The sequence below is a fragment of the Podarcis muralis genome, chromosome 11 (assembly GCF_964188315.1).
Source record: "Podarcis muralis chromosome 11, rPodMur119.hap1.1, whole genome shotgun sequence".
Classification (NCBI taxonomy): domain Eukaryota; kingdom Metazoa; phylum Chordata; class Lepidosauria; order Squamata; family Lacertidae; genus Podarcis; species Podarcis muralis.
In genome coordinates, this window is record NC_135665.1 from 32,245,735 (window position 1) to 32,270,121 (window position 24,387).

At 43.0% G+C, this 24,387-nt stretch overlaps 3 protein-coding genes across 6 annotated transcripts in view; 2 read left to right on the top strand and 1 right to left on the bottom strand.

Moving 5' to 3' along the window:
* Positions 1 to 17,618, bottom strand: part of POLR3G (RNA polymerase III subunit G) — a 25,769-nt gene extending 8,151 nt beyond the window's left edge. The window contains exons 1-2 of one of the 3 annotated variants that reach the window (XM_077936229.1): positions 16,899 to 17,618; positions 862 to 990 (exon numbers count right to left, since the gene is read on the bottom strand). In XM_077936229.1, the coding sequence (XP_077792355.1) occupies positions 862 to 981 (120 nt within the window). In that variant the 5' untranslated portion in view covers positions 982 to 990; positions 16,899 to 17,618. Of the gene's footprint in view, positions 1 to 861; positions 991 to 2,817; positions 3,051 to 16,898 lie in introns of those variants that run through there. The other 2 variants (XM_028749577.2, XM_028749576.2) reach the window with 2 other exon arrangements.
* Positions 3,080 to 14,728, top strand: MBLAC2 (metallo-beta-lactamase domain containing 2). Its single transcript, XM_028749575.2, has 2 exons — positions 3,080 to 3,635; positions 10,601 to 14,728. The coding sequence occupies exons 1-2, from the start codon at positions 3,158 to 3,160 to the stop codon at positions 10,984 to 10,986; spliced, it is 864 nt and encodes a 287-aa protein (XP_028605408.1). The 5' UTR covers positions 3,080 to 3,157; the 3' UTR covers positions 10,987 to 14,728.
* A 126-nt stretch (positions 17,619 to 17,744) lies between the features above and the next one.
* On the top strand, positions 17,745 to 23,954 carry CETN3 (centrin 3). Of its 2 annotated transcripts, none has more exons than XM_028749579.2 (5): positions 17,745 to 17,767; positions 19,696 to 19,831; positions 21,670 to 21,784; positions 22,631 to 22,822; positions 23,538 to 23,954. In XM_028749579.2, the coding sequence occupies exons 1-5, from the start codon at positions 17,760 to 17,762 to the stop codon at positions 23,579 to 23,581; spliced, it is 495 nt and encodes a 164-aa protein (XP_028605412.1). In that variant the 5' UTR covers positions 17,745 to 17,759; the 3' UTR covers positions 23,582 to 23,954. The 2 variants fall into 2 exon arrangements, with proteins under 2 accessions (XP_028605412.1, XP_028605411.1); XM_028749578.2 differs by lacking the exon at positions 17,745 to 17,767 and adding an exon at positions 17,829 to 17,995.
* The last annotated feature ends 433 nt before the right edge of the window (positions 23,955 to 24,387 follow it).

Below are 24,387 nucleotides of genomic sequence, written 5' to 3' on the forward strand. Positions count from 1 at the left end.
AACCTTGGCGTTATCAGCACCATGCTCTAACCAACTGAGCTATGCAGGCCAGGTTGTATTTAATGGTAGTGTTACACTAGTAGAAAGCACTTTTGCTTGTGTAAGGTGAGACACACTCTTCCTCATCCAATCCCTGCTACATTCTACAGTCATTGCACCATATCCTGTCTTGTTCCAGAGGGGCTCCCAACTGCGAGAAAGCAACTGGGGGAGGGGCCTGCAGTGCATCACAGAGATTGGCAAGAATCAGCTGCCCCTCCTTGCGCATGTGAAAGTGCCTTCCAACGTCATTATTCCAATTGCAAAATAGAGTTTTATGCCATTCTCTCTGGCTCTCTGTCTCTCTTGAAAAAGAACTCACATAACCTTTTTTATTTCATAGGAATCTTCATAAAATGCTTCGCCAGCAATGACAGGAGTACCGGAGGGTACAGAACACAAAGTGCTGTGGCATCTTTAATTACTGTCAAAGAACAGCAGCTAAAAACCCTGGGCACTTTTTATACCAGCAGCCCAAGTGCATGCTGGTTTGGTAATCTAAGAGAAATAATTCAGCCAACACACACACACAAATACGCCAGCAACTGGTGAGCCACTACCAGTCAATGTGGTCAGTACTGAACCAGATGGACTAATGGCCTGACTCAGTATAAAACAGCTTCCTGTGTTCTTGTCTAGCATCACCTTCACTAAGTTTAAGCCTAAAGGCCTGGCCTATTGTTTTCCAATATTAGTCTACCAGCAGTAGGATTAACTACGGACTTGGCATTTTCTTGCTCTTTTTATGTGGCATGCAAGTGCAACACTTCACCCCAATGGCAACTTGTGGTTTGAAATTCTGGCTGCTTGCTAGATACTTACAGGATATAGCGGAGAAGGCCCAAATACTGCTTCAGGTAGCGCTTCACCTTTAACAAAGCCAATTGCTGCAATGTCAAAAGTCAAGGCAGCACGCCCTCTTCCTCGGCCTGACCTGGCCATATCAAATTCCTGAAAAGAACACCTTGCATTTAATATTTATTCTTGTTCTGCAGAGTATACACAGAAAATATGAATTTTCTTCTTAAAAACAAATAGCCACCACAAGAAGTAACTTGAACAAACACATAATCCACTTTTGCTACTAATTATCATGCCAGTCGTATTAATAGAAAAGCACAAACCAAGTGCAGAACCTGCAGTCGGTGGGGTTAATTAGGCCTCGCTGTACAGCTGGCAGGGCCATTTGGCAAAGCCACACCCAACTGCTATATGACATCAGCAGAGCTGTCTTAAGCATATGCGGTGTCGAGGTGCAAAGATTTGCCAGGCGCTCTCCAGGTTGCCCAGTCCCAGACGTGCAGGAAGGCAGAGCTGGCCAGCCACTTCAGCATCTCGCTGGCTCGGTTGGCCCCGAACTTGCAGTGCAGAGCTGCCCGCAGCAATAGAGCCCGCCGCGGTGCTCCGACCAATGGGCGGGCTTTCCCTCCGACTCAACTCTCAGGGCCTGGACTTTCGGCCTGGCGCCCCTGAAAGCCCGGTGCCCGGGTGCTCTGCACCCCTAGTGCCTATGGGTAAGACGGCCCTGGACATCAGGTAAAGGACACGTAACAATGTGGCCCAGCCAAAAGAAGGTTTGCTGGCACTGCTTATCAGCTAGAATCCTTGGTACCCCAAGGAATCTTGGCAGGAACAGCAGTTTTCTTCCCCCGCCCAGTCATTTTCAGGAATGCAGCCCCTTCCCCCAGTGAAAGCCAATGCCTCCCATTTCCATTGATGCACATGGAGCAGAAGCATCTGGCAAAATGGTGAATGGGGAAACACGAAAGCAGGTTTCCTGCAAATGACCCTCAAGGCAATAGGGTCCTTGCTGGGAAATGGGGCAGAGTTTTGCCCCTCACCAGCACTTTTGAGGAGTGCAACTTTTTTCCAGGGTTGTGGCTGGTCTTCCTGCTGTGTGCAAAAAGACAGATAAAGAGGCAATGATTGGACAGTGTCATGTGCATGCCCAGTAAGAAGCGAGTAAATGAAGCAGGGCTAAATGCCTAATGGGGAAGCACTCCATGTCCCATTGAACCAAATTGATTTTGCTTTAAATAAACATGCATGGAATCAAGGTATCTATACACATGTACTCAGAAATAAAAATCCCACTATCCAGCAGGGCTTCATATCTCCAGATGAGGTGTCACAGATAAAAAAGGAGACTCTTGATGCTCCTTTCACCCTCCCCACCTTATGCACCGATGAAACCTTATCTCTGCCTGTTGTATACTAAACTGATAGCAAAGCCATCCTTAAGAATGCTTCATCTCACAATGCGCCTAGTCATGGGATATCTGCAATTCAGTTCAGCAACATTTGCTGTTGGTGGTGGGGTAGAGAAACCACACACTGGCTTTACAGGACCAGACGCTGGAGCAGCCTTCCTCAGCCATAGGTTCTCCATAGGTTTCGGACTACAACTCTCCTCAATCCCAGCTAGGGCCAAGATGCAGTTGCCCCTTTTCCCTTCCTTCTACAATCATAGAGTTGGAAAGGTCTCCTCAGGGTCATCTAGTCCAACCCCCAGAAGGCAGGAATCTTTTGCCCAGCAGCTGGAACCCAAGACCCTGAGATTATGAGTCTCACGTTCAACAGATTGAGCTACCTCACGAAACATTTTTTTTTTAATCCTAAGAGTGTCAGTGCATTAGGAGGAACAGATAAAAGAAAAATTAATAGGGGCAGCTGGAGAAGATGGGATTGGGACTCACTTCCCCAGGTGCGCGCTTGGAACTGCACGAGATAGCCCCAAACGAAGCTGCCGCGAGCAAACGACCCTCCTTCGACTCTCACGAAATATTTAAAAGGAGGAAGCATCGGGAGAGCCGTGCCTCTTATTCAGCAGCACGTCAAGCACCATCATTGCACTGCATCTTCAAAGCCCAATTGCAGCCTCTCCGCTCCGGCCCCGCCAGGCCGCTCCTCCTGCAGCCTCGCCTCGCCCAGCCCGCCATCCCCGGCCCGCCTGCTCGCGTGCCCGGCGCCGCGCTACCGCAGTGGGCAGGGACGGGGCGGAGACCTCTCGCTCGCTGGCTCGCTCAGGCGCCTCCGTCCCCGCCTCCTCCCCGGGCTCCGCCCCAGCTCCGCGCGAGAGGCGCTGCAGGCGGCCCGGCAGGTCGGGGCTGCGGCGGCGATGTCGGCGCTGGAGTGGTTCGCGCACAAGTCCCTGGGCGGAGGCATCTACTGGATCCAGGAGCGCTTCTACGAGTCGGGCAACCGGGCCAACATCTGGCTGGTGCGCGGCTCGCAGCGGGACGTGGTGATCGACACGGGCCTGGGGCTGCGCAGCCTCCCCGACTACCTGCGCTTGGCCGGGCTGCTGGGCGCCGAGGGCGACGAGAAGGCGCTGCTCTCTCCCGAGGGCGCCGCCGGGCGGCCCAGGCCGCTGCTGGCCGTGGCCACCCATGTGCACTTCGACCACGCCGGCGGGCTGCACCAGTTCGACGAGGTGGCCGTGCACAGCGCCGAGGCCCGAGCGCTGCGCCGCGGCGACAACTACGAGACCGTCACTTGGCTCTCGGACAGCGAGGTCGTGCGCCAGCCCAGCCCGGGCTGGAGCGCCCGCCAGTTCCGCGTGCGGCCCGTGCAGCCCACGCTCGTCTTGCAGGAGGGTGAGTAAAGGAGCACGGCGGGCGGCGATCGGCTGCCCAACGCCCGCCCGGGGCCAAGCCAGGCTCCGGGGCCTCTTTGGAAGGACGGAGCTGGGCTCTACGACGTCGGGGTGGAGAAAGAACGAAAAGAAAGAAAGAGCACCTCTGACCATGCACAGAGGGACTTTCTCTCACACCTCCAGGGAACCGTCTGGGACTTGCGGGACTGCAGGCGGGCAGGCTGGAATTGCAGCAGCCTGACTCGGGCCTCGCTTCGGGTGTGCCAGCAGAATGGCACGGATTCCCCTCAACTTAGTTAGAAAGTTTCCCATTATTTGCAACCAAGGCAGTTGGAGTGGCAAATGTCTATGTGGTATGAATTGCCCCAAGTGCCTCCACCTCTCGTGTATAGTTAGCAAATGTGCTTGTGTATGTCACGAATATTAACATTGTCCGTTGCGTTCTATATGTTGCTCATGTTACTATAGGTGCTTCATAAATACTCAAGGCTGGCGGTGGATGTGTGTTTGGGGTCTGTTGCAGAAAATGACAGGCGGGGGCGTCGGCTCCAGTATACAGGAGAATGTGTAAAGGGAAGGGTTTTTTTTGAATGCCCTGGTCCTATGTATACAGAGAGAGCAGAATCAAGGGCTGTTCCTTCTTTGGCTTCACCTCTCCGGATGTGTAAAAGGGCAGTTCTGAGCTTCGAGAATTGAGATTTCTGGGATAAACTAAAGGTAGGCAAGTGCATAGCTTCACTTGATAGGCTTTGAGATGCCTTAGGAAAGAAAACATGTAGCAGGGGTATGGAACTGCTGTTAGGGTGGAGAAAGGAGTTGGAAAGGGAATGTTTTTTGTTTTACATGGATTTTGTATCGGTAGACACTTTTTCAAAAGCCTGATAAAATAGAAGCAAAAGGCTGTAGCCCACCCTTTCCCCTTTTATAGGGAGGGAAAGAGAGAGAACCAAGGATCTTATAATCCCGCTCTTCATTTTGTGCTCCCCCCCCCCTCCCGCTCTGTGTGTGTAATGTGGGGTGTGGTATCTTCTCCTTTAAGGTTTGAGCATCCATATATGCAGGAGTTGTGGGCATCTGGCAAAATCCATGCATGTGGATATATTTTAAAGGGCACACCAGCATGAATATGCACTGTGTCTGTGAATGTGAAGTATGGGTGGAGACATTTCTAGTAGCTCCTGAAAAATACGTAGGAGGTGGTCTTAGGCATTTGTAGATGTTTTTCCTTTCCATAATGAGTTTTGAAAAAACAAATCCCCAGTAGCAGATGCAAGCTTAGCCAGCAGATATATGTAGCAATAAGAATCTACACTGGAGGTTATCACTTTAGGGGTGGGTGGGGTGGAACTAAGCCACAGCCTTAGTTTATTTCATGCTTTCTCTCAGCTGGTATACATCAGTCTATGTACAATTCTATTTTTATATAAAATAATACATTATATATACATATTGACCTAAATTAATTAGTAAAGAGAACAGATAAACAGAACGCTACAATTCTATGATTCCTTTTAAGCACTACCCCAAAGTAACATTCTCTGATAATAATCTAACAGTCCTGTGCATCTTTACTCAGAAATAAGTCCTACAGTACTTAGTAAAGCTTGTTTACTAATAAGCATGCTGAGGATTGCAGCCCAAGTCATTTTGATATACAATTTCATATCTTAACTACAGTTCAATTATGTTCTTGTTTCTAGCTGTCCAATTCATTAGGCTGGTTTCCCCTCTCAAATGTACATGTTATATAACAGGGATGGGGAAGCCTTGTGACACAAGGCAAATCAGATCTCTTTTCCATCTGTGTCTTTTCAAACCCCACCCTATCGCACCTAATATTTTAGACTGGCTTGGGGTAGGAAAATCTCAGGCCCAGCAGCTGAATGTGGCTCTTCAGGACATATCAAGTCCTTTGACCTGGCTGGACCACATCCCTGAAGTGTCATAATGCTGTTTGCTTGGAGGGATGGACGATGCAGAGATGTTTGAGGGGGCTGTAGAAAACTCTGTTTTTTGAACAGCTGGAGTACAGCCTTCTGTGCAAAGCAGTCTACGGTTGTAACAATTGTTTATCTCAAAATTTATCTTCTATACCATGAAAATAAATAAAAACAGGAAAAAATGTCCCCCCTGTTGCTCTGCCTGCTTTTACCTCCAGCCCCAACTACCAACGTTACCCATGGGGGAGTGTGGTGATTGGCTTGAAAAAACGGTTTCCCATCCAGGCTCTTTGCTTGTTTTTAAAGCCAAATCTGAAGCAAAAGGACAGAGCTTTGGCTTGTGTGCGGACACCAAAACTAAGAGTTGAGGGCCCCTCTGCCCCTCCCCTGTTAAACAAGAATTGGGTGAAGACAGCACAAGTACAAAGAGTGTTACTTGGCTTCCAGTCTCCTCACAAATTTTATATAGAAATTTATGAAGCTGCCTTGCTGCAGTTTGGGCTGTTGGGCCACTTAGCTCAGTATTATCACAGTTGCTGTGTTTGCACATAATACTAAGCCATGGTTTGCTCAGCAAACCACAAGTTGTTTCACAGATAAGCAAAAAACAACAACTCCAGTTTCCCCACATACCAAATTATGGTTTCTTTGTTGCCAGAAAACAATGGTTTGTCTGCTGAGTTGGACTTTCAGATAAGCCATACTTAGGCTAAATAAACCACAGTAAGGGCAGGGAATTAATGGTCCACAGGCCAAATCTGGCCCACCATGCCTCCCTATTTGGCCAGTGAGGCTGTTATTGCCATACCACACCCAACTGCCCCACACCTGACATCATATGTGACATCAGGTGTGGGGCATGTAGAGACATGGCCTGTCTTCCCCATAACTATCATGGTGACTACCCCCCCCCCGCCGTAGGCGAAGTCTGACAACTAGGCAGGGTGACCCACCTATCGATCAGCTGATATTATGACATCTGATGATTGATAGGTGGGTGGTACTGACCACCTATCAGAATTGGCCCACGGGCTGGAGAGAAGATAAAGATCTGACCCACTGGGCTTATAAAGGGTTCTCATCCCTGGCTTGGTGCTGTGTATGAACTAGGCTACTTACTGACTAGAAGCAAATCACTGGTTTTAGATGGGTCTTTCCCAGCCCTTCCTGGAGATGCCAGCAATTGAACATGAGGTCTTTTGCGTGCAAAGGATGTGCTGCACTATTGCCCTACAGCCATTTCCCCCAAAGGTGAGGCTGGGATGCCAGGAATAAATAAGGTATCTTTGTGTGCCTTAAGTTATATTTAATAGTGTATTTGCAGTGTTCAAATGTACGTATTACCGTGCCCATGCTTAGTAAGTTCTCAGTAACAGTATATCTACATGTGGGCATCTAGGTGTATACAGTGTCACATTAACGGTTCTGCTAACCATTCTTGCCAATTAAATATAAAATGCAAAGTGTTTGGGAGAACATTAAAGGAAGCTATTGGTTATCGGTTGTAACATTTCATTATTGAATCCTGATTTGTCTTCAGGGTCCTTAAGAAGGGGTGACTAAAAGAAACAAATATATTATTTTCTGACCTAGCTAGATGAAATTGGATTCTGAGTATACTGTTCTCTCATGGGGAGGTGACGTTTCGGAGGTGATAAGCCTGCCAGTTTGCCTCTTTGCTTACAGGAAAAACACAGCTAAGGTCCAAGAAGACCATTTGATTAAGATGTCAGAGTGAGATATGAGATCATAATCCCATGCACTCACATCTCCAGATGGAGCACACAGTTTCTGTTAGTGTCAGATCCCAGAAAACTTCTCTGAAATATATTTCCTGGGATCACAAGTTCAGTATGCAATCATAAGATCGCATTATTTAAAGTAAACGTTACTGAAATAGTGAACGCTGTTATTGTTGCTAGCTCTCACACAGAAAGGCTTACTACGGTGAAAACTCACAGTGGCCTGTTTTACACATACGAACCCAGATTTATAAACCCATGTATTATAAAGTTAGAAACAGGCATGTTCTTTCCTTGCTGTTCCTATCATCAGCCCCTGCAGGCATCAGCCCAGAGATCCGGATTAGTTTTAGAACAGAGTTCCCTGATGTATTTGAAACAGGAAACTTTGGCTTAATGTTGGCTGACTAACCAGGATGTTAAACCAGAACCAGGTCAGGTCCCAGCTTAATATCCTGGTTAACTGATATTATCCCAAACTCCCCCATTTTGGACACAGTGGGGAAATCTGGAATACAACAAAGATCTCTGGACTAAATAAATCTGGTATGTAAGGAAGGGAAGAGCAAGGAATAAGTGCATGGTTCCAGATCACAGTGCCTGTAGGTTTGCAGCCTTTGCTTAGACAAAAAGATGTCTTCTTCTGAGATGACTTGAGAACAAATAGCTACTGGAAATATTCTGAAATTAATTTCAAGCAACTAAAAGTATTACTGCATCAGAAGTTAAAGTGTTTGTTTATATATTTAAAAAGTACATTGTTACTATGAGATTTCCTGTCAGCAATTTTGATTGCCTGGATTTGCAAAATTAAACAGATTTGAAATCTAATGGGATTTATGAAATGTAGCAACCCAGATTTATGCACTTTATCCCTTAACTCCTTATCCTCTGGTTCATCCCATATCAATTACCATCGATACTGTGAAAAGAGAAGAATATAAATAATTCTAATGTGTTTATTGCCGAGAAAATCCAGCCAGTGATACCAGCCAGTAAAAATTCACTATAGTGATAGACATTTCAGAATAATCTAAAAAGTTTTTTTATTTGATTACTGGCAAAAACAAGTGTTGCCATATGGCCTGGTTATTTGGGATTTGCCCAGATTCTGGGCATGCCATCCAGTGTTTGGGGCCATTAAGTTGGTGCAGCAGATTCCCAGCATTTTCCCCGATCTGTAGATAAGACAAAAGTTCAGGCACTATTCTGCTGAATTGCTTGATGAGAACTCACTTGAACCTTCTGTTGCTCTAGCCAGAGGCAAGTTTCAGCTTTTCCACTTTGTCTCCCTTCCATGTATGACCAAGAAGAAAAATGCACGTACGTATACATGTCCACCCACCCCATTGGAATAATGACAGCTGGGAATGGAAGTCTCTCCCAGTGTCAGTATTCTGATATTTGTTTGTTGATTGTACAGTGGTACCTCAGGTTACATAAGCTTCAGGTTACATACGCTTCAGGTTACAGACTCCGCTAACCCAGAAATATTACCTCGGGTTAAGTACTTTGCTTCAGGATGAGAACAGAAATCATGCTCCGGTGGCACAGCAGTAGCAGCAGCAGGAGGCCCCATTAGCTAAAGTGGTGCTTCAGGTTAAGAACAGTTTCAGGTTAAGTACGGACCTCCGGAATGAATGAAGTTCTTAACCCGAGGTACCACTGTATTGGAAATTTTATTTCTTAAACTTTTTTTTTTAAAAAAAAATCAGAGTCCCTGAAGATGCTTTTAAGAAAATGAAACATCTGGAAATGCGAGTTTGGCCCTTTGTTGTTATGACTAAAGGCCACTGGCGGACCTGCCTTAAACCCACCTAAGCTTATGGCCATTGCAGCATCATGTGAATTCTTTTAAGAGGTGATTGCACACTGTCTCCCAGTAAACATACTTAAATAATAACAACGTCTATTATTTTGACAAAATTAGCAGCTGTATTTGCTCTTTTTACACACTTATAAAGCTCTGCTATCATCTCCCCCCCTTTCTGTGACAAAAATGTCATTCACCACCCCACCCTGCGATTCTTTCAAATGCCCCTTTTGTACCACCAGCTCAGCAGGGTCCTTTCTGAGATGCAACATTTTTTATATGGGCAATCCTGTTATGAGATGATACTGCTAGTTGTTTCATTTTCCAGTCTCATTCCTAAAGCTGAATTTGACATTTTTACTGCTGCAATACACTGAGCTGACATTTTCAGTGACATTTCTTTCATGAACACAAGACCACTTTGTGGGTGTTTGCAGCCAATTCAGGTTCTATCTGCATAAATATGAAGGTTAGATTAAAAAAAACACCCCCCAAAATGTATCACTTTGAACTTACTTGCACTGAATTTCACCTATTAATTAGCATGCATAATGCACATTAGTGCATTCAGATGAGAAACTCAGATGATACGGTAAAATAATTTCATGCCAAAAAATCATTTGAGAACTTTGCTGTGAATGTGTCTGTGTTCATGTGCAAAATTTATTAGAAAGGGGATATTTTTATTTATTGTATTTCATTTTAAAATCACCCTTCATCCAATAGCATCCTAAAGCAATTTACAAGAATTTCTACATTAAAAACAATTTAAAAATTCACACTACAAATTTGAACCCATAATTAAAATACCATTGAAAATATTTTACAGTGGGCAATCGACATAACCGCTAAGCTTAATGGGTAAGTTTCTTCCAAAGGCCTGGGGGAAGAGGTACAGTTTTAACTGGCACTAGAAAGTTAGGTAACATCAGTCCCAACCATGTCTTTAGGGGGAGGGGATTCCATAGAGGGAGCACCACCACAGAGAAGGCACCGTCTTGTGTCACCATTCCAGGGGCCTTACTTAGTGGTGGGACATCCAGCAGACCTTCCCTGCAGCTCGTAGTAGTAGTAGTAGTAGTAGTAGTAGTAGTAAATTTTATTTATTCCCCGCCCTCCCCAGCCAAGACCGGGCTCAGGGCGGCTAACAACCAATATAAAAACAAGTTGATTGAAATACAACTTAAAAAACAAGATTAAAATAAAACATTAAAACATTAAAATGCTAAAATATGAGTATATGGGCGGACTAGCATAGGGTGTATAGCTTGGCTGATATAGGGAGTGGTGCTGGACCAATAGGCAAGGTGTTCATGCATGCATTGTTTGACTCCCTATTAACACTTCTAACGCTGAGGTTTGTCAGAGAGCTCAACCTTTGTAATGGAAGTAAATTTGGTGTTATGTTTCTTGCGATCATGCTTCAAAGTCCAATTCCTCCCCCCCACATTATTTTGTTCTTTGTTTGTAGGGGATGTGATCCACCTTGGTGATAGACAGCTCACTGTCATGCATATGCCTGGCCATTCAAGAGGAAGCATTTGCTTACATGACAGAGAACGGAAGATATTGTTCAGTGGGGATGTTGTATATGACGGATCAATGATTGACTGGCTTCCCTACAGCAGGATCAATGACTACGTTACATCCTGCCAGCGACTGATAGACTTAGTGAATAGAGGTCTTGTAGAGAAAGTCCTTCCGGGGCATTTTAACACATTTGGCGCTGAACAGCTCTATCGTTTGGCTTCCAACTACATTTCTAATGCTGGTGTGTGCCACAAAGTTTCTACATGTGCAGTCAGATCGATTGCAAGCCTAGCACTCCGGGCCACAAATTCCAGAACAACTTCATAGTATAACTTGTTTAATATAATATTATTATTGTAAAACCCGATGGCATATGTACCGTATTTTTCGCCCTATAGGACGCACTTTTCCCCCTCCAAAAATGAAGGGAAAATCTGTGTGCGTCCTATGGGGCAAATACAGGCTTTCGCTGAAGCTTGGAGAGCGAGAGGGGTTGGTGCGGATAGCCTTGAAGCAGAGCGCCCCGTGCTTCGGGCAGACATCTGCAGCCTGGGGAGCCCTGTGGGAGTTCCCCCAGGGCTCCCTAGGCTGCGGATAGCAGCCTGCTGCACGGAACGCGGGGTGCGCTGAAGCAGAGCGCCCCGCGCTTCGGGCAGACATCGGCCAGCCCCACAAGCTCGGGGGACAGCGGGGAGGCGGAGCGCCGCCATACCGCTGTTCCCTGACCTGGTTTGGTTTCCCCGACCTGGTTTTGGGGGGGGGGGGGGAATAAAGGGGAAAAAAAATTCCCTTTATTTCCCCTCCAAAAAACTAGGTGCGTCCTATGGGACGGAGCATCCTATGGGACGAAAAATACGGTAAGTTTATTTAAATGAAAAGCTGGCTGATAAGCCATAAAGATTTTTATTTTTATCTACTTAATTTCTACTTTTAAAAAATACCAATATAAACTAGTAGCTGTGCCAAAGCTACTCATTTTCCTTCTATTTTTTCAAGGCAGGTTTGCACATATGTTGAGTACAGTTTGACAGATGTTCTAAATTCATTTTGTATTTTGAAACATATATATGCTAAATGAAAAGTTTTGCACCCGTGTCAAACTTTATTGATGACATATTGAGTTAGGGATATGTGTTGAAAGTAGATTTTAAATGGTTGAAAATTATTATAAGCTGTAGTGGGGGTAGGTTGGTCTTATAACATTCCACTGTCTCATTACATGCACTAAGATAAAAGTACCAATAATTTCATTTTTATTGTATGGGGTGAATTTAACCTGAAGTTATTACCAAATGTTAATATAAAGCACTGCACCCTAAGTTGTTACTCTTCTTGAATTAAGTGTGTTGCATTTGACTATTGTTTCTAAAATGAAATGTAAGTGAATATTTCAAGTGTATTGCTTGCTCTTTAAATGTGACTAATGGTGTATGTAAGAGTACGTAACTGTTAAAAGATTCCGTCAGATAATTTTAAATATAATGCACACACCCGTGATCATCCTTGGTTTCTTCTGTATAGCAGCTGTAGAAGCACTTGTGTGTTGCAAATTGTTTTGTGGATTGTAGAGAATAAATTGGGTCTCAGGAGAGAGTAAATTGAATTTTTGGGGGAGATAGCTGCCAAAAAGCTACAGCTCTAGAGTCCTATGTGGTTCTTTTTACATTACAGGTGTAGTTAGGACTTCAAGTAGTAGCTTTGCAACCTACAAATGTCATTCTTCTTCTTTTGTTTCTTTTTTCCATTTTCCGTAATGTTTACTTTCAAGCAACTTGACAAAAATTCCTTGTCTGTTGTTTGTACTTTTCCAGTATAAAAATCCTGTGCAGCCCTCTGGGGTGTTACCAATTCATTGTGCGAAGACAGGTTTTTATCTTGTAACTATGACACTGAAATGAAATCGATAGTTTGAGATATATTAGGAAGGATATTAACAGTGGCCCTTGTCTTGTGAGAACAGTGAAGAGCTTCGGGTTGTGGCTGTCACACAAAATTAATTTTTTATCCTTTTGCGACTTTATTGCATCATATTTCCCATACATCAAAGAGTACTGCACATACAGAGCTTGACCCCAGTGTAATCAGCACTTTAGCCCTCAAGGGTGGATAGGTGGATGTAGTTAATTCTTTAAATGTTAACAGTGCCTATTTCCTGTTGTAGACGAAAGCACAACAGTAAACAGGAAGATCAGACTTGCTGGTGAATGACCACTTAGAAATGAGGTTAACAATTTCTTTTAGCCCTTATCTTGTTTGAAGCTTTCACCAAACGAATGGAGAAATATATAATGTTTCAGACTGCTTCACTTTGGCTATTGGCTTTGGAAATACCATTTATTAACAGCCAAAGCCACTAATTTGATACCTTTTAATGCTAGGGATAAAAGGCACCCATGAGCTTGCAACTTTACAAGATTTTAATCTAAAAATTAGCAAATACAAAACTCATCAGGTTGAAGACTAGTGCAGATATAATGGAGAGGCCCTCTTGACTGTGGTCAAGCGATTAGTAATGGGTTGCTGGATCATTCACTCCTCCTTGCAGTGGTGCCAACTCCAGTCCCCACAAAACTTTTGCTGTGGGTGCTTGGCCACCACCCACTGCCAGTCACCACCTTACCTTTGGTGCTCCAGTCCTGCGGGGTCGTGACTTCATGTCACACCTCGACATCACGGTGTTGTGGTGTGCGTGCTGGGCATCCACAGTCTGGGGCCCAAGTTGATGCCGCTGCCTACCCATTTCCTTCTCAAGTGAATGCCCTCCTGTTTTAACTGCTGCTAAGCATTGTGTCAACAGCAATATTTAAGCACAGTTAAGGCTAACCTGGTTCCTACTTCAATTTGCAGCCAACTTGAGACTGGTACCTTGTTCATTTTATAGAAATGTGCACCTTTTGGAATCAACTGCTACAAAATCATTCTGTTCTACGGGAATACTGCTGAGGTGCTAGTGATTTTGAGGCATTAATGGCGATGTTTTTCCCAGAGTTAAAGCAAACTGCCTAAAGCCTCTATTCCTTCTTTCCTACCCACCTTCTCAGTGTCTTGAAAGTTCTTTTCCAAACGCCTTACTGTGAGTGGCACATAGTAGACAGCTCACTGTGGGAAGAATTTAGCTAAGGAATACTGTGATTGCCAAAGGTTAGACTACTCTTAAGAACTGATCTGAGTTTCTGCTCTTGGAACAGTTCTGTTGGTACATTTTTGTTCTATAAGATGGACATGTCTGTTCTATTTCAGTGCTCACAAAGCCAGATTATCTTCTGAAGTCTTATGTAGTTCTTGGGAAATGTAGTCAAATAGGAATCAGGCTGTGAAACTCTCCCCAAGCATGTGTTTACTCAAAAGCAAGTTCCACTCAGTTCATTGAGTCTTTATTCTTCGTAAGCCTGAGTCAGAGCTTTAACTTAGAACAGGGGTGGCTAACCTGTGGCCCTCCATATATTGCTGAACTACAGCTTCCATCATCCCTAATTATTGGCCAAGCTGAGTGAGGCTGCTGGGAGCTGGAGTTTAATGTCATCTGGGAGACCACAGGCTAGTCTCCGCTGACTTAGAAGTTGCACTTGGCTTTGGTTAGTAAAGTACAACCTTAGAGTGAAAATATATAATCTTATCTTTTGTCTTAATTATTTTTATATTCTAAGACCTTGTGTATTTCTGAATGAATTTATTGAAAGACCTTTATCATTAAGTATTGCAATGCCTTTAAAGACAACAAAATATATGTGTTCACTTTAAATATTACAGAGTATGATACATTTACTATTGCTTTATTTGTAAACATTCTCTTGACATCCCCTCTGGATTCAGTATTTACAAAGGCTTAAAATGCAGTTCTGTTCAACAATGTTCTTGGAGTTAAGGCAATGATATGTTGTTGATTCAACTGTTTTTACTGAAGCAAGTCATGGATTGTGTTGTAAAATGCAATTTAAAAGCATTTAAAAAAGTTGTAATGCATTGTTCTGTCTACTGATGAAACTTTACTAATGTGCCACCGTTTTCAAGGGGAAATTGTATATTATTTTATCATAGATATTGATAATAAAAGAATTATGACACAAAACAGCTCTCCAGTGATCATTTCCATTTCAGCTTTAACCCAACCAAAGGAGAAAGTTACATATGTGTTGCTTTTGAGAGATGGAATGGATGATGCCAAACGGTAGTGGTGTGATAGCCAGGCCATAACAGCTGCCATCACTCTGAAATAGGTCTTTTGTGTGTGGGGGGTGGGGTGGGCTTTTGAAAGTTGAAAGGGTTCCTTGCGGAAATGCCCAAATCCTTTTGTGAAAATGAGAACATTGACCATAATTTCTTTAGATTATTTTGGAGCATAAAACCATTACATCCTACATCTTGCTCAAATGCTGCAGAAAATGCTTTCATTGTGTTTATTAAAGCTGATTCAGCTAACTGAACATAAGAGATCACCCACGCTAACTGGGATTGAGGACTCATGTTCCTAGGCACTATGCTATTTACACCACTTATGAACACATCTCCCTTTGCATCTGGATTCCTTCCAGTTATCTTCTGTTGTGCTTTTTCTGTGTTCTTTGTAGATAACTGTTTAAATAAGCTGAGGTTGCTCACCCATGTAAGAGCATAATGCAAAAGGAATAAAAAAGTTTGTGCCTAGAGTAAATTGTAGGAGAAGAGAGGTTCACAAATAAATGCTAAGTGAAAAACACAAACTCAACACGATCATACTTCTCATAAAAAGGGATAAAGGGAGAGGTGAAAGGTTTTTCAGAGTTTAGGAAGTTACAAGTTGCTTGAGTTTTGCAGTAGTTTACAAGACAATACAGCTTATGTATTATGTATGTACAACGCAGGTGGCACTGTGGTCTAAACCACAGAGCCTAGGGCTTGCTGATCCCCTCAACGGGGTGAGCTCCCATTGTTGCTCCTGCCAACCTAGCAGTTCGAAAGCACGTCAAAGTGCAAGTAGATAAATAGGTACTGCTCCGGCGGGAAGGTAAACGGCATTTCCATGCGCTGCTCTGGTTTGCCAGAAGCGGCTTAGTCATGCTGGCCACATGACCCAGAAGCTGTCTGCGGACAAACGTGGGTTCCTGGGCCTATAAAGCGAGATGAGCGCCGTAATCCCAGAGTCGTCTGCAACTGGACTTAACAGTCAGGGATCCCTTTACAGCTTATGTCTGAAAATGTAATGGGCTGGAGCTAGTTAGAATTTTTGTTTTTATTTTCACACAGAAACCAAATAATCTCTTGGAGAAAAAAATGTGAGTAAATAGAACAAAGTTTTATTCAGATATTAAGATTCTCTTGTCCTTTCAAATATATACTGAACAATTACTTTTTAAAAAGAGATGCCACCTGCTGGTTTAGTTCCATATATACAAATATGACATGACTCAGTTCAAAATACGATTCTTCCGTGAATAGCCTTCAGATATTGTAACAGATGAGCTTAACTTTTTTTTAAAAAAAACTACACTGAGGCAAGAAATGAAAATAATACAAGCTGCAATTTCAAACTGTGTAAGCTCAGAACTAAGTTCTGAGAAAAGAGATGCTGAGGAGGAAGGATTGCATTAGACTGTAAAAAGTAATCTTTGTGTTTTTTCTCTGGTAGGTCCCTTAAGGCTCTGAGAGAAGGAGTTGACAGTTCTGACCTGGGAGTTCTACTCTTAGAGTACCTCAGATGTCATCTAGTCTAACCCCTGCCAGTGTAGTAATTGCACTGCTGCAGCAACTCTGCTTAAAAATCTCTATCAGAGAATCTATCACTTTCCAGGGGAGCCTGTTCTAATGCCTGTCAGCTCATACCACCAGGAAGCTCTTCCTAATGTTCAATTGAAACACTCTTCCTTGTAAATTGAACATGTTGGTTTGGGTCCTACTCTCTGGAGTAACAAAGCAAAATTGACCCATCATCACTGTGACAGCCTCCCAATAGTTGAAGACTGCCAAACGTATTGGCTCTGAACGTCCCCTTCTCCAGGATAAACATACCCATCTCCCTTATCATTATTCACACAGGAATGGAGCCCTTACCATCTCTTCACGTTGTAGTTTGTCAGGAGCCTCCTTCAGTTGTGTCCAGAACTGGACATGGTATGCCAGGTGAGGTCGGACCAAAGCAGAATAGAGCTTGTACATACTATTACTACTTGTATCTTGGACATTATACTTGATGCTTGATGGGGTCTTTCTGTCACCAGATTAGGAAGAAACGGGGTAAACTAGGCTGAAAGCTTGTGACTTACCGAAATACACTCAGTGGGCTCCAGGTATCCAAATCCAAAATCTTGGCTAGTCCAGGTCTAAAGCCCTTGCATCACAGTGGGCTATTTTTCATCTTCAGAGACCTCCAAACAATTGCAAAGTAAGCATGCACTGATGTAGCAAATTCATGCTGTCAGGTTTTTCCCCTCATGTGTTCACCAGCTATCAGTCAAGAGCATACGGCCAGGTACTGGATGTAATGAAGAGACATATACTATGTCCAGTAGCTATTGATGGCTTCAGTTTTCATGCGTTTGTCAAATCCTGGTGATGTGATGCCCATAACTATTACCTTGTGATAGCCAGTTCCATAGTACAGTACAGCAATGACTTGTGTGAAGACATACTCGAGTGTAAAGAGCTCCCTACTCGTAGAAAGGAGAAGGGGGGGGGGTGCATTAATGTCAAGAAGGCTATTCTGAACGGTGCCCCCGTGTGCTTCGATTTTCTGTGAGCAGAGCCTTCTCTATGTGAGGCCATTCAAATATGCGACCTCCAGAACATGAAGCTTTTCTGTGCGTTGTATAAAATGCCCTTGACTAATAGCTTCAGATTCATCCCTCCTAAAACGACGACTTTATTGCTTTCGTATTCATATCCTAGGGAGGATGCGCTACAAGGCTGCAGCCAATGAGACTCTAGGACGGGCGGGCTCTGATTACGTCAACAATCAGCGCGGCAATTTGCCCTGAGCCGCGACGTTCCTCTCCCCGGCATCATTGTGACGTCTATAAGCAGCAACGCCTTCTGGGTAAAACGTTGGCAGCGTACCCACCAATTTTCAACAGGAGACCGGGGAGGCGCGCCTGGGACTTGATTGACAAGCGGCTTAGCCACTTGCGATGGCGCTGTGAGCGGCGGGGCGGGAGGGACGCTTCGCGGGGTCCAATTAAAGCTCGCAATCCGAAGAGGGGAAGCGGCGTTGTCGGAGGGAACGGGTTTCGCGCCCCGCTTTCGAGGGAAAGGCTGTTGTTCCTCTTGATTCCGGGTTCCGGTGGCCAAAGTAGCCGAGACACGCTGCCCCCCTTCCCGCCTGGTTTTCAAGGGGTGGGGCTGGGAGAATGAATTTGGTGGCGAGGTTGGTACCTTGGCGGGAGGGAGGGAGGGAAGCCGCGAGCGAAGGGCTTTTTGCTTCTTGTTGCCATGGCAACGCAACGTGTTTTCCACCCCCCTCCCCACCGTCGCGAGCCGCCTTGTCGCGATATTTGCCGCAGCGAGCGTGCGCACTGGCTCCGGGTAGCGCGCGGCATCCCCTTCCCCCCTCCCGTCGCAAAAGCATTTGGTAGCCGACCGATTCCTCTTGTCTTTCGAGTGGGGGATTTCAGCTTTTTATTATTATTATTGTTATTGTTATTATTATTAGTTACATCTTGTTTTGTTGATAGTTGCCTTGGACCTTGTAGGCGAGGGAAGAGGAAGGAAGAATAATGTGTGTCCCCGCTTAGCTTCTCAAGGCTGCTTGTGGAAGTGATTTAATGCCATTTTTAGATTTATAATCTAAGCAACTTTAGCACATCGAATAATGTAAGCTTGCAACCAAGGTGAATAGGTAGGCAGCAGCCCAGCGTTCACCTTAAAGGATGGAGTGAAAGCTAGAGACCCTACTTGTGTAGGAGGACACACACAGAGTTGAGTTTTTGGGCTGTGATGCTCCAGGCCATCTTCATAAACGTTAGGAAGTGATCCTTGGTGAGGTAGGCTGCCACTACAGAGCACAGAGCCATAGCTTAGTGGTGCAGCAAATGCCTTCCTTGCACACATTTCCAGATTGCTTCTTGGTATCTTCTAGGCAGGGCAGGGAATGCCATCTCTGAAGCCATGCAGAGCCTCTACCAACAGAGCTTTCCAAACTGTTGCAACACCTTAGTGTCTCAGCTGCAATGTGTTCGTGTGTCGTGCGAACGCTCCCCGTGCTCCTTACCAGGGCTGGAAAGGGGTTAGTTTAACCTCTGGTTTGCTAGTAAAACTGAATTACTGTGTCATAGAATTGTAAGAGTTGGAAGGGACCCTGAGAGTCATCTAGTCCAACCCCCTGCAATGCAGGAATATGCAGCTGTCCCATACAGGGATTGAACCTGCAACCTTGGCATTATGAGCACCATGCTCTAACCAAGTGAGCCATCACTAAATGATGCATGTCTAAAAAGTGTGTCACCAGCCTGAGAAGTTTGGAAAGCTGCAGTCTACCATAGTACAGAACAAGATGGTTTAATGGTCTGACTTTGTAGAAAGCAGGTTTTTTGTGTTCATTTAGGTGCAAACATCAGCACCCTTGCTTTCCTTACTAAACCAGTATAGGAACTCCCGTAGCCTTTAGGAATGCAGAAGTCCATTTTAAGAATATAATATACATATATCAGGGAAATGGTGAACTAAAAAGAGCAGAAGGGAGTCTTGATGGCAGACAGAGTATACTGTTTTGTCACTGTAGCCTCTAGTCCAAGTGTGGCAAACATTTGGCCCTCCAAGGTGCTGGAAGAACTACAGCGCCCCTCATTCCTGGCAATTGGCCATGCTTGCCAGGGCTGATGGGAATGGTAGTTCAGCAACATCTGGAGGGCCAAAGCTTTCCTACACCAGCCCTAGCCCAAATACAGTCATAAATCCATTATAAATCTTAAAACTAAGACTGGACATTTCATGAAATCAATTCTCATTCTGTTTTCTTCATCAGCAAGGTGACATATACCTACCCACTAAGATATGCTACAGAACTAAAATTGTGTGTTTTTTAAGAGAAAAAAACCATACCTGACTACATTTGTCTTTATCATCTAGAACTGAGCTTCCTGTTGACAAAACCAAGAGAAAGAAAAGAAGAGACTTGACTGAAGAACAGAAGCAAGAAATTAAAGATGCTTTTGAGTTGTTTGACACAGATAAAGACAGAGCTATAGATTATCACGAACTGAAGGCAATTGATTTTTTCATAAAAATATTGATATTTTGCTTTATAATTGTACAGTCTTGTATAAATATGTGTTAGCTACATATTGTGACACATTTTTCTGTGGTATACATGCTATGAACAAAGATGGCTGATTCATACAGAGTAAAGCTGTATGTGGTGTAATAGCATTTATATAGCACTTGTTGAATATTCAGTAATATTATATATTATAATATAATATTAGTAATCTTTATAACCTTCTTATGAGATAGGCTGGTATTGCCCCCATTGTGTAGAGGAGGCTGAGATTGTAAGGAAATGGTTTGCATGTAGTGAGGTTTGAACTAGTTTTATAGCTCACACTTTAGCAACTTCACTGCAGCAGCTCTTGAATTGGTGTTTTTAATGTTTGCTGTCTGTTTCTATGATGTTTAAACCAGCCATAAGGCAGAAGGACTTAAAAGTAAATACTCTGAAAGATGCATGCCCCTTGGTGCTCATAGTTACATAGATCTGCATTCCAGGGAAAATTATAGATCTAGAATTTTAGCATTGTGGTATGGTATACATAGCCTTTTTCTCTTTGTCAGAAACATTTTAAGGCTGCTATGTGGAGTTATGTGCGATATATTAATGTCCTAAGAACCTTGATGTCAGTGGTTCTCCTGCAATACAATCTTACACTTGTTTGCTCTGAGGAAAGTCTCCATGATTTCAGTAAGGCTTAATCCCATGCAGCCTTGATATAATAAACATTATAATTTTCAAAATGTCATACTGTCAGATCTTTTGCTCTCATTCTGTAAGAGCCAGAGGCAGCTTGGGTGGGAAATTTATTCCATCTGGTTGCCATCCCAGAGTGTCTTTTTCATAGAGCTATTTTTTTCTTGTTCTTTTCTCACAAAAATTCACTTTTGGAACTTGGAGAGATAGAAGTTGTTGCTGAGCTGTTTAGGATACTGACAGCACAAACTAATACATTTCTACTCAGTCAGCATGCTTATTTTGTAATGTCAGTAAACGAGGTTAAACAAGGACGGCAAATTGGTAATCTGTGGGTGCACCCAGTTCTCTCCATTCCCTCCAGCAGTAGCATAGAATAAAATATTATGCTCCTTCAGCATTTGGCTTGATTACTGCTGTTCTCCTAGCGAATTTCACTCTGAAAAAGTGCTGGCAAGGCCAAAAGTATAGCAAGAGAGTTACCTTTGTCTCCCTCCACTGGTAAACCTCCACCCAGAAAACAGGAAATCACCATAGTGGCTCCTGTGGCATCACAGGATCACGTTAACTCTCATCTATCAAAGTAGCACTTCAGGTGCTGCTTTTGGAGGCACCAGACGCTTCTTGGCTAGAGATCAGGAAATATAGATCCATAAATGATGTGCAGAGTGCTGTTTGGCTTGGCTTCAGAGCACCCGTTTTGCTCAGGAATCTGAGATTGTTCAAGAGATCTCTGCAGTGTTGCAGGAGCCTCTTGGTAATGTCCTGTTTGCTGCCAAGAGGGAAGTATTGCTTCTCCCACTCTGGATGCCAGATGTGTCAGCTTGGGTACGGCAATCATGTTCTGTCCCCCCCCCAGACAGCCAAGCACTTAAAACTGCACAAACTCCATTTTTTTTGTCCTCCAGGCATTTGTGGAAAAGTGGACAGACTTTCAGAAATGTTAAACCATTGGAAGTTTTATCTTTACAATCCCATACATCTACCTAGGATTTCTTTTCTTTAGTATCATCTAGGAAATTCTCATGTGAGTAAAAATGTCATTTGTTCTTATCAACTTGCTATTGCAGTCAATGTAAACTACGGTGAATAAATGGTTTGTGAGTCAACATTGTTGCATTTCTGTCTTTTCCCAAAAGGTGGCAATGAGAGCCTTAGGTTTTGATGTGAAAAAAGCAGATGTGCTAAAGATACTTAAAGATTATGATCGGGAAGGAACTGGGAAAATCACCTTTGAAGATTTTAATGAAGTTGGTGAGTATTGGATTTTAAACATTTATTGACAGGAGGAAATTTGGCAATAATTGATAGCTGGAAATTTAGCTGGTCTGATTCTTAATGGATGGGTATGCAAATGTATCGGAGATAACAGATGAGCCGTTTAATGTTTACAGCATTGTGTCCCCCCCCCCCAATAAATAAATAAATAAATAAATAAATGGAGAACTATCAAAATTTTGCTTTGACCCTCTGCCTGCACTTTTCTTTTCTTCTATCCCACTTTTATCTGCCAGTAGTTATGAAACTGAACAAAGGGGATAGATGACCTTAAACTTTACTAGCATTCCATAGTTTTTCATGTCCTGCTAGTTTCCCCCAATATCCTTTTAAAACTAATTTATTTATTTTTTCTGTATCCACAACTTTAAAAAAAACAAAAAACCTATTGGACTATGGAAAAGCAATTATTATGTTGGGACAATTTTTGTATTTAAGTTGGCAGCCATATGTAGAAGATTCCTACAATATTTGCTGTTGCTATAGAAAGATCAAAAGAGAGAGTGGGTGTTCTGCAGAAATGAAGTATAACTACTTGGTTACCTTGCTAAGTATTCAGTAAGTTGTGACATTTCCCATATATTCACTTCCTATGTGGAGTTCAAATCCATGCAGTTGAGGTTACTACATGTACGTACAACCCCCCCCCCCCGCCTCTTTAGGTAGATGATGAAAGCTAATCTTTTAAATTCTTTGGGTCAGAAACCTGAGGGTTTGGAATAGAGTTAGAGCATTTCAATGCAGAATTATTATTTTTTCACCAACAGAAGTAGAGTTAATTTCATAGAAATAGACCAGATCTCCCAATTGTTTTCATTTTAGTGACAGACTGGATACTTGAGAGAGATCCTCATGAAGAGATACTCAAGGCATTTAAATTGTTTGATGATGATGATTCGGGTAAAATAAGCCTGAGAAACCTGCGCCGTGTAGCTAGAGAACTTGGGGAAAACATGACTGATGAAGAACTTCGGGCAATGATTGAAGAATTTGATAAAGATGGTGATGGAGAAAGTAAGTTCTAAAGATGCTGTGTTCATGTGCTAATCATAAATATAGAAATAGTGCATTGAATTTGTTTCCCATGTGATGATTTTATGGTCAAGCAAGTGACTGATTTTCCCTCCAGGAAATGTAATCCTATATACTACCCATGGATTTGGGAATGAAATTCAATTTCTCCCTATTAAAGTATGAAATTATATGGCATAGGTTATACATGAATGCATTGGCCTCTTCTGTTATTTTGCAATGAATAAATATAACTGGGGTGAATTATTGTCTGCCTACAATGCTGTTGAATCTGCAATATAAGTCACTAAAAAATAACCATAGAATCTTCTTCAGAAATCAAGAAATTTAAGTGTACCTTCAAATTTAGAAGACAAGGCCAAGAGGATTTGGGGCTTGTAGCAATATGCAGCATGAAATGATAGCAGCAGATATATATATGTTTATATATAAGCAATAACCAACTAGTCTGTTTTAGTAAAGCTAAATTATTTTAATTTCATGCAATAATTGCTTGCTCTGAGGATTTCATACCAAGTTAATCCTTCAAAAGGGTCCACTACAGACTTTCCAAATGAATGTTAATTTGCTTTAATATTTTTGAGAGAATTTCAGTATTTAGCCTCCTTCAGACTGCAAAAAGGAGCTTATTTGATTGATAAAAGCTTTCAAGTAAGATATGCAGTCAATACTTACCTGTTTTCTTCGGTTTTTTCAGTCAACCAGGAAGAATTTATTGCCATCATGACTGGAGATGTTTAACGGTACAAGAAAAGAAATGAACTTGGCACAAAAAGGAAGGATTATTGGCTTTCAGCATTGAAGCTGCCACCTTTCTGTTTAAGTTAATTTCTGTAGCAGGAGCCATGCAAAAAATAATTTCCCTCAAAGGACCAAAAGAAACACAAAATCTATGTACTAAGAGGTTGATATTTTATATCATTAAATTTTAGATTAAGCAGTGTTACGTTTGAGTACTCATTTGTAAAATAGCTTTGTATAAGAATTTTAAATTAAATCATAGTATAAAACCTTTTGAAGTTGACATTATTTTAGCATTAGCCGTGGCCTTAGTTTTTATATAAGAGTTTAACAGACATCCATTTTAATAAAGTATTCTTTTTATTTTCTGTAACCCTTGTTGGAGTGTTTAATCCAAATGGAATGTGGTTGTAATTGTCAGCTGTAGTACTGCTTAATTTGGTGGTGAAATCACATTTGGCCTTTTAGGTTATTCTTTTGTTGTGCAGCAGTAATTGTAAACTATTTATTGCATTACATTTTGTGTCACTCCTTTCCCCCAAGGGGTTTACTCCCAAAGCCTTTCTCAAGAATGAGTATAGCTGCAAGGCAGCAGAGTTCTAGGATCAGTTCACCATCTCCTAGATGCGCTACCTTCCCAGGTTCATGAGCCCCACTTACCCATCATTTTCCTCTATGGCCTGTACGGTAACCACCTTCTTGACTGTTGGACCCACTATTGCTGTCATCCGCTCAATACTCCGGAGCCTGTCTTCACATGCAGAGGAAGACCCTAACGAACTGAAGGTTTTAGACCCATCAGCTAC

Bases quoted from the DNA above. Each gene is read 5' to 3' on its own strand.
- CETN3 (XM_028749578.2), top strand. The intron at 19,832-21,669 runs GCAATTGATTTT...TTTTCCCAAAAG, and splicing joins TAGATTATCACGAACTGAAG to GTGGCAATGAGAGCCTTAGG. The intron at 22,823-23,537 runs GTAAGTTCTAAA...CGGTTTTTTCAG, and splicing joins TAAAGATGGTGATGGAGAAA to TCAACCAGGAAGAATTTATT.
- MBLAC2 (XM_028749575.2), top strand. From the start codon at position 3,158: ATGTCGGCGCTGGAGTGGTTCGCGCACAAGTCCCTGGGCGGAGGCATC. The intron at 3,636-10,600 runs GTGAGTAAAGGA...CTTTGTTTGTAG, and splicing joins CACGCTCGTCTTGCAGGAGG to GGGATGTGATCCACCTTGGT.